Source organism: Dipodomys ordii, unplaced genomic scaffold (assembly GCF_000151885.1).
Source record: "Dipodomys ordii isolate 6190 unplaced genomic scaffold, Dord_2.0 Scaffold135, whole genome shotgun sequence".
Taxonomy (NCBI): Eukaryota; Metazoa; Chordata; class Mammalia; order Rodentia; family Heteromyidae; genus Dipodomys; species Dipodomys ordii.
Window position 1 is genome coordinate 1,596,519 of NW_012267351.1, and position 9,364 is coordinate 1,605,882.

General features: G+C 55.6%; 1 protein-coding gene across 1 annotated transcript; it reads left to right on the top strand.

Annotated features, from left to right (window-relative positions):
- Positions 1-864: 864 nt before the first annotated feature.
- On the top strand, positions 865-6,922 carry Trim7 (tripartite motif containing 7). Its single transcript, XM_013030938.1, is given in 7 exon segments — positions 865-1,377; positions 2,322-2,417; positions 3,421-3,651; positions 4,380-4,539; positions 4,766-4,801; positions 6,413-6,893; positions 6,895-6,922. Coding segments are annotated over 7 exon segments (1,545 nt in total).
- The last annotated feature ends 2,442 nt before the right edge of the window (positions 6,923-9,364 follow it).

Below are 9,364 nucleotides of genomic sequence, written 5' to 3' on the forward strand. Positions count from 1 at the left end.
GGCAGGCGCCCCGTTAGGTTAATATCATAGTGGTGGCTGGTGGTTTGGACAAGAGAAGTCTCCATGAAGGGTAGGGGCAGAAATGTGAGAGTGGCCTCCAGAGCAGGGAACGTGGGGAGAAAACGTGGAAGCTACTCCTGGAAAGGGGGGGGGGGGTGTCCCCGGATACCATCTGGAGAGACAAGAGACACACACTTTGGGATTGGAGGAGGGAAGGAAAATAGAAGTGTTCCTTGTAAATCAATCAATCAATAGGGGGCATTTGCAGGGGGGCCTCACAGACGTGGACAGGAGGCCATGGTTGGGCTGGAAGAGGAGGTGGGTAGGAGGTGGGGGTTGACAGGACACGGGGGGGGGGGACAAATTCCAGACGCTAAGTTTAGCTCCAAGCCCCGGTGCCAGGATGAACTAAGGCTCGGACAACCTGACACCAGGGCCCCGGGCGCCAGGCCCTGGGCCTGGGGGAGGTGGAGAGGCCGTGCGGGGTCGACCTCCACGGGCCCAGCTGGGCTGGGTGGCGCCCACCTGTCGCCGCCCGTTTCCCGACGCCTGGGTTGGTGGTGGGAGGGAACGGCCTAGAGAGACGGAGGGAGAGGGCGGCCGGGGAGCGGGGACGATCGCCGGGTCGCAGGGCCAGGTTTTGGGGAGAAGCGGAGGCGCGGGGCGGCCCGGGGTGCCCGCCATCCGCGAGGCACCGGTCCTGCCCGGCTGCTCCCCAGCGAGGGCGTGTGCCAGCCCCGCCCCAGAGGGCAGCGGTGCGTGCTTGTGTGTGTGCGCGTGTGTGTTGCGGGGAACTCGCCACCCGGCTCCGATCCATCCACCGATCGGCGGAGAGCAGGGTCCTACCCCGAGCTGGGTGCGCCCATGGCGGCCATCGGACCCTGGATCAGCCCGGGCGGCGCGGGCTCGGAGGCGCTGGCCCTGGCGGCGGAGCTGCAGGGCGAGGCGACCTGCTCCATCTGCCTGGAGCTGTTCCGGGAGCCGGTGTCGGTCGAGTGCGGCCACAGCTTCTGCCGCGCCTGCATCGCGCGCTGCTGGGAGCGCACGGGCGCCCGCGCCCCGGCCGGGCCGCCTCCGGGGCCCCTGCCCTGCCCGCAGTGCCGCGAGCCCGCGCGCCCCGGCCAGCTGCGCCCCAACCGCCCGCTGGCCGCCATGGCCGCGCTGCTCCGGCGCTTCGGCCCGGCCCCCGGCCCCGCCGGCAAGCGGGGCACCCCGGAGACGCCGGCCGTCCCCGTGCGCACCTGCGCGCTCCACGGGGAGCAGCTCAAGCTCTTCTGCCAGGACGACGGGCGCGCCATCTGCGTGGTGTGCGACCGCGCCCGCGAGCACCGCGCGCACGCCGTGCTGCCCCTCGACGAGGCCGTGCAGGACGGCAAGGTGAGCGCGCGCGCGCGCGTGTGCGCACGGGGATCCTGGGTTCGGATCCAACCCCACCGCGCCCACGGGAGGGAGGGAGGGAGGCCCAGGGGGAGCCCCGGGCCCTCTCTCCCCACCACCCCGCACTGATGGGGCTGAGCTTTGTTCTGTCACACACACACCCACACACCCCAACTGGTCCTGGGAAAGTTTCTGTCTCCCTCCCCCATCCCTTCCCCTCCTCCCCCTCCACGGGGGGTGGCCCTAACTCAAAAAAAAAAAATCTCCTCTTCTTTGGAGGTCCCCAGTGGGACGACCTCTCCTGCCCTCAAGAGGTCAGGGAGGGGTTGCTGTGTGGTTCCTGGATTCAAGGGAGTGCCCCGAAGTCTGTGTGCCAATTTAGGCTGTGGTTGTGGGCCAAGTCGGTGGCTTCTGATTCATTCCTGGGGCCTGGTCGTCGGTGTTGTGTGCAGAGACTTGTGTGGCACGTAGCTCCCTCTCTACATCCCTCTTCCGCTCTAGCCCTGGCACCTGGGAGTGGGGTGGGGCTCCCTATTAGAGGAGAGAACCACACAAATGGCCCGAGATAGGCAGATGGGCAGGCACTGTATGAGGCCTTCTAGAATCTTTCTCCTGAAAGTGTCTCTTTTTTGTTTTGGGAAGTGTGTGTGTGTGTGTGTGTGTGTGTGTGTGTGTGTGTGTGTGTGTGTGTGCTGGGCTTGGCTGGGGCTTGAACTCAGGACCAGGGCTCGCTCAGTCCCTGAGCATTTTTCTCCAGGCTATGACTCTACCACTCGAGCTTTTGTGTTTTAATAGTTCAGTGGAGATAAAGAGTTCCTCAGGCTTTCCTGCCCAGGCTGGTTTCAAGCCATCATCCTCAGGTTTCAGCCTCCTGAGTAGCTGGGATGACAGGCATGAGCCACTGGCACCCACCCGGCTGAGTGTCTTTCCCTTTGTGCCCGCAGGAGCTCTTGGATTCCAGGCTGAAGGTCCTGAAGAAGGAGCTGGATGATTGTGAGGTGTTCCGGTCTACGGAAGAGAAGGAAGGCAAGGAGCTCCTGGTGAGTGTGGACAGACAGGGCTGCCTTCCACCAGCGGCTCCACGGGCGGGTGGTATTGGAGTGTATACCACGGAACAGCATGGCAGATTTCAGGAAAGACAATAGGAAGTCCTGCACTGGTGGCTCATGCTTGTAATCCTAGCTATTCAAGAGCTGAGATATGAGGATCAAGGTTCAAAGCCAGCCCAGGAAGGAAAATCTATGCGACTCTTATCTGCAATAAACCACAAGAATAAATAAAATAAAAATAGCCATCATCACCACTTAAAAAAAAAAACCCAAATGTCAAATGTCAAATGTCAAACAGTGACAAGGGTGGAAAACTCCAACTGACAGTTGTGTTAGTCCGTTTTCTCTTAGCGTATCACAATGCTTCTGACCAGGCAGTGTATAAAGAATGGAGATTTAAACCCAGGCAGGAAAGGCCGTGTATAAAGAATGGAGATTTAAACCCAGGCAGGAAAGTCCATGACTCTTATCTCCAATAAACCACCAGAAAACCAGAAGTGATGCTGTGGCTCAAGTGGTAGAGCGCTTACCTTGAGCTGAAGAGCTAAGGGACAGCGCTCAGGCCCAGAGTTCAAACCCCATGACTGACCAAAAAAGAATGGAGGTTTATTGGGCTCATAGCTCTAGAGAGGCTGGGAAAACCAATAGCCTGGTTGTCAGCATCTGCAAAACAAACAAACAACCTTGTGCTAACTCTCCTGGTAGTTCCAGGAGATACTGACTTAATCCCTCTTCTTTCTCAAACAATTACAGTTTGATGTCCTTCTATCTAAACTAGCTAGTTGAGGGAGCAAGGCTCAGCTCTAAGGAAGCACCACACACTTGTGTGCCAGTGTGTGTGCCAGTTCTTGCACTGAGTTGGGATGTTTACAATAGAAGGTGTGCATCTGTTTGCATGTGTGCCTGCATCCCTGATGCCGAAAATCATGAGGTGGTTGAGCCTCTACCTCAGAAGCTCCGGTCCAAACACCCCCCCCAACTTCTCCTGGGACAGATGCAGATGGCCACGGAGAAAGAGAAGGTGGGGGCTGAGTTCCAGGCACTGAGAGCTTTCCTGGTAGAACAGGAAGGGCGTCTCCTGGGCCGCCTGGAAGACCTGTCCCGGGAAGTGACCCAGAAGCAGAATGAGAACCTGGCCCAGCTCGGGGCTGAGATCACTCAGCTCTCCAAGCTCAGCAGCCAGATCCAGGAGACAGCTCAGAAGCCTGACCTCGACTTCCTCCAGGTGAGAGCTGAGGATCATGGTTTGAAGCCAGCCAAAGCAGGAAAATCCAGGAGACTCTTCATTTAACCACCAAAAAGCTGGAAGTGGAGCTGTGGCTCAAATGGTAGAATACCAGCCTTGATCAAAGAAGCTCAGGGAACAGCATGCAGGCCCTGAGTTCAAGCACCAGGACGGGCACAAGAAAGGAAAGGAGGAAGGGACGGAAGGAGGGAAGAAAAGAAAAGCAAAAGGACAAGGGAAAGGAGATGATCCGATCCGACCTGACCTGCCTCCCTCCCTCCTTCCAGGAAAGCAAAACAAAACTAAACAAAGCAAGAAAGTAAATAGCTCTTTGGATCCCTTTAAACTGGCTCTTTTCTTTTCCCATTGAGTGCTTCTCTTCATCTCCATTCCCATCTCCCACCTCCTGATCCCATCCTTACTTCCTCGCTTCAGTACCTTCTGAGGCAAATGCCCACCTGTCTGGCCCCTCTCTCCCTTTTCCATCTCTTTCTGGAAGGAGCTAGAAGGTGAATTGAGAGGAGAAGATAGAGGAGAGTTCAATATCCCCATATCCCTTTCAAAGACAGGCCTCCAATGGCTTAACTTCCTTCCACTAGGCCCCGCCTCCTAAGGGCTTCTCCACCCAATAGTGGTGCAGACTAGTGATCAAGCTCTTAAGGCGCAAGTCTTTGGGAGAAAGGTATCCAAACTGTAGCTCAGTGCTAATTGTCATTGCTCACTGATAGTGGGGTGGGGTTCTTGGGCCTTCTTTAAAGTCCCCATCCTGCAGGTGTAGCAATGTGCCTGGTCCCAAGCCAACCACAGTCTCCTCTGAGATGAAGAATAAAGTCTGGAATGTTTCTCTCAAGACTTTTGTCCTAAAAGGGCTGCTGAAGAAGTTCAAAGGTAGGACTTGAGGATGGTTATTGGGGTCAAAAAGAGGGAAGGGCCAAGGAGGGAGGGCTCAGCGCAGACCAGTTCTGGGCATGGGAGGAGATGGAGCTGGAATACACGGGAATCTGATACAGACTTGCATAGCAACCCTCAGCCTCCTGGGGCTGCATGAGTCTGATGGTGTATAAATGTTGGAGGAGGGGCATCCTTCATTCACACCCTGTTTGTTTCTCCTCAGATGATCTTCAGGGAGAGCTGGAGAAAGAGGAGAAAGGTACAGCTGTGGTTGTGAGCGTGGGCCCTGGGGCAGAGAACCCACGGGCTGCCAGTGGCTGTGTTTCTGGGCCCTGTGTGTGGTTGGTTTCTTCTGCCCTCCAGCCTCAGTGAATTCTCACCTCACCAGGGCCACTCCGACTACTCAGTGGCAGTTGGGCTTGTTAACTGATAAGCTGTGGGTGGTTTGAAGCTGGAGTGCCTAGGTCTTAGACCCTGAGATTGGAGAGAGGTTTATAGATTTTCTGGATGGGACTTCTGTTCTCTCTTCAAGACAGATGGAGTCCTCTCCTGGGGATAGGGGTGAATGCAGGGAGAGTAGAAGCAAAAGGAGATTGTGGACTGGAAGGGAGGGGGTATTACATCTGCAGAGTGCTGAGCGTATGCAACCCAGCATGGAGGGTGTGTGTGTCTGTGTGTGATTGGAGATAGAAACATTTCATAGACTTTCCTGCCTGGAATGACTTTGAACCATGACCTTAAATCTCAGTCTCCTGGAGTAGCTAGGATTAGAATGAATTTTTTTTTTTTTGGTTGGTTGTGGGGCTTGAACTCTGGGCCTGGGCGCTGTCTCTCAGCTCTTCAGCTCAAGGTAAACTCTACCACTTGAGCCACAGTGCCACTTTTGTTTTTTTTGGTGGTTAACTGGAGTCTTATCTCATGGACTTTCCTTCCAGGGCTGGTTTTGAACTGTGATCCTCAGATCTCAGCCTCCTGAGTAGCTAGGATTACAGGCATCACCAGCACCTGCCTTAGAATGGATTCTTTTCTTTTTTTTTTTTGTCGGTCGTGGGGTTTGAACTCTGGGCCTGGGCGCTGTCCCTCAGCTCTTCAGCTCAAGGCGAGCACTCTACCACTTGAGCTACAACGCCACTTCCGGTTTTCTGGTGGTTTATTGGAGATAGGAGTCTCACGGTCTCTCCTGCCCGGGTGGGCTGGGCTGGCTTTGAACCGGGATCCTCAGATCTCAGCCTCCTGAGTAGCTAGGATTACAGGCGTGAGCCACCAGTGCCTGGCTAGAATGGATTCTTTTTAAAGCAAATCATAGTCCACATTTCCACCAATGGCTTAATGCGTTCTTCCTAAAAAAAGAAAGACTCGGAGAAAGCCCAGCCACAAAACCACCATCATAACTAGACGAACGAACGATGATTCTTCCCCATATCTGGTGTTCCAGTGTCCTCAGTTTGAAATGGGATTTGCTGGGTGGTTTGAACGGGTGTCCAAAGTAGGCTCATCAATTTGCAACTGTGTGATTTCAGAGAGAGAGAGAGAGGAAAAAGAAAAAAGAAGGAAGCAAAGAAAGAAGGAAGGAAGGAGGGAGGGAGAGAGGGAGGGAGGGGAGGGGAAGGGGGAGGAAGGGAGGGAAGGAGGGAAAGAAGGAAGGAGGGAGGGGAGGAGGAAGGGAGGGAAGGAAGGAGGGAGGAAGGGAGGAAGGGAGGGAAGGAGCCCAGGGCGGAGGGTGGGCCTCGTCGGGCTGGGGCCTGTGCTGGGCACCCGGGTCTCCGGAGGGAGGGGGCGCAGGGTCCCCCGGGCGGAGGGCCGGGGGGGGCGCGGGGTCCCCCGGGCGGAGGGGTCCCCCGCGAGGCCCTCTCCCCTGTGCCCCCCTCAGTGGAGCTCACCCTGGACCCCGACACGGCGAACCCGCGCCTGCTGCTCTCCCTGGACCTGAAGAGCGTGCGCCTGGGCCCGCGGGCGCAGGAGCTGCCGGGCCACCCGCGGCGCTTCGACACCAACACGCGCGTGCTGGCGTCCAGCGGCTTCACGTCGGGGCGCCACCACTGGGAGGTGGAGGTGGGCCCCAAGGACGGCTGGGCCTTCGGCGTGGCCCGCGAGAGCGTGCGGCGCCAGGGCCTGGTGCCCTTCACGCCCGAGGAGGGCGTGTGGGCGCTGCAGCTGCACGGCGGCCAGTGCTGGGCCGTCACCAGCCCCGAGCGCACGCCCCTGCGCTGCGGCCCGCTGGCGCGCGTGCGCGTGGCGCTCGACCTGGAGGCCGGCGCCGTGGCCTTCTACGCCGCCGAGGACCTGCGCCACCTCTACACCTTCCGGGTCAACTTCCAGGAGCGCGTCTTCCCGCTCTTCTCCGTCTGCTCCGGGCACCTACCTGCGGATCTGGCCTTGAGGGAGGGCTGGGGCCGCCGAGGCCGAGGCCTGCTCCTCGTCCTCCCCCTCTTCCTCCTCCTCCCCCTTGACCTCTTTTCTCCTCCCCCTCCTTCTCCTTTCTCCTCCTCCCCCTCCTTCTCCCCTTCTCCTCCTTCTCCTTTCTTCTTCTCCTCCTCCTTTCTCTTCCTCCTCTTTTCCCCTCCTCCTTTCTCCTCCTCCTCCTTTCTCCTTCTCCTTTCTCTTTCTCCTTTCCTCTTCTCCTTTCTCCTCCTCCTCCTTTCTTCTCCTCCCTCCCTCCTCCTTTCTTTTCCTCTTCCTCCTCCTCCTCCTCTTCTTCCTCTTCCTCCTCCTTCCTTCTTTCTCCTCTTCCTCCTCCTGACTGAGCCACCTGCTCCTGTCTGAAGTCCTACCCTCTACACTCCTACCCCAGGATTCCCAAGAAGGGCTGGTTGACAAGGCAGAGACCATGGAAGCTGAAAAGCAACCAACCGTCGTAGCTCAACACCTTTGCCATCCTAGCTATTCAGCTATTTCCTGCCAGCTTGGGCAGGAAAATCTGTGAGACTCTTATCTCCAATGAACCAGCAGAAAACTGGAAGTGGTACTGTGGCTCAAGTGGTAGCCCGCTCGCCTTGAGCTGAAGAGCACAGGGACTGAGGCCAGGCCCAGAGTTCAAGCCCCACTTCAGTCTTATTCTTATTGGACTCTTGCGGCCTGTTTGCTGTCGTGGGTGGCAGGATGGTTGCCTGTGAGGACAAAGGCCGGCTGCTGACAAGCATGCTTTCTATCCAGCCAGCTCACTGCCCGGGTTTACAGGGGCCATGGGTGCCAGGGGACAGGGCATCTTCTGACCCATTGCAAGGGGTCAGGTTTGGCCGCGGGCCAACCAGGTTCATTGTCATTTGCCTCCTTGACAGCTGCCAGCTCTGCTTTGACAGGATGTGAGCCCTCGGCGACCAGCTGGCCCAAGTCAATCAATCTGCTAGGATTTCAAAGGTTCCAGAATTCTGAAACATTAAAAGTTGACACTTAAACCCAGATACAACCAGCATAGACAGGCACAGAACACAAACATGTTCCTGACAAGCCCTTTCTGCAGCTTGCCAAAAGTATGTCAATGGCAGAACCTTCTGGTGCTAAAGGCCTGCTCAGCCCCACCAGGCCTCACTGTTGATTATAACAAAAGCTTCTGAATGTCTCAGCTTCTGGGAGATCACTCCTGGACTTCTCCTTGCTCAGGGTTTCTGGGGGAAGGGAGGTGGGGAGAGGGAAATACAGATTATGCTTTTATCTCTAAGGGTGCTGGCTTTATTCTTCACTCTCCAGTCTGATTCCAGGGCAAGTCTGGGCAAGAGTTTATTTATGCTACAGTGAGTGAGCGTGTGTGTGTGTGTGTGTGTGTGTGTTTTACACAGGAATACAAAGATTTTGAATCCTACTCTGAGCCTCTCAGTATGAATTCTTGTCTTGCAGAGGTTGTTCAGATGGATGTGTTGGCCATAAGGACAGGGACAATTAATCCCATCTCCAAGAGTCTTGGAGTTTTAGTCCTGTTCCTTGAGATGCTTCCAGCAAGGCTCCATGCGGAAGCTGAATTACAGGCAGACATAGTTCTCATAGAATCAGGCAGTCCTGTGCCCTGTGTGTTGAGGCCGTTTAAGACAGAGCCATTTAAGACCTCAGATTTTTGCATCTGAGCCTTTTGCCTAAGATCAAAGTGAAAAAAAAAATGTCAGCCTACAGCACAATCCAAAGGGAGAATCCATAGTCCTGTTCATATGTACAGAGAATCATCTAGAACACTGTAGCCAAGCCATCACTGATTTCCACAAACAAAACCTATTTCTAATATTCAATTGCTAACAGCAGACACCCTGAATGCTCTCTGGGCTTTCTCGTGATCACAATTGCCTTTGTACTATTTGACAACTCTGTCAAGTGGGATGTTTGATGATGTCACCCGTCTGGGACACACAGGTGGGGAGGGGGGCTGTAGGGACAACTGTCTGCATGTGTAATTCCAGCTTTGGTGTTTGTGAGTGTGACTGTGTGTCTGTGACCATGTGTGTTCTTGAGGAGGAACAACACACAGATTTAGATAATGGGAGAAATGTAATTGAATCAGGACAATTACAGTTACAAGAAGGTGGCATGTTGGCTTGAAGGACACAATATTGTGAGAGAGAGAGAGAGAGAGAGTGTGCGCTCATGCATGCGTGTGAATTCCTGTCTCCTAGCCTTTGGGCATCTTAAAATCTGAGACTTGATGGGTCTGGTTGAACTGGTCTGTCTCACCACACCCAGAGAAGCCAAGGAGAAGCCAAGATCCTGCCAGTAGATTCTCACCTGGCATTCAGACTGCAGGGACCTGCTGGACCAACCAGTGACCCCATCTACTTGACCTCGTAAGAACTACAGGGCAGACTGGGTGATCAGGTCCAAGTCTGTGACCTGTAGGCCC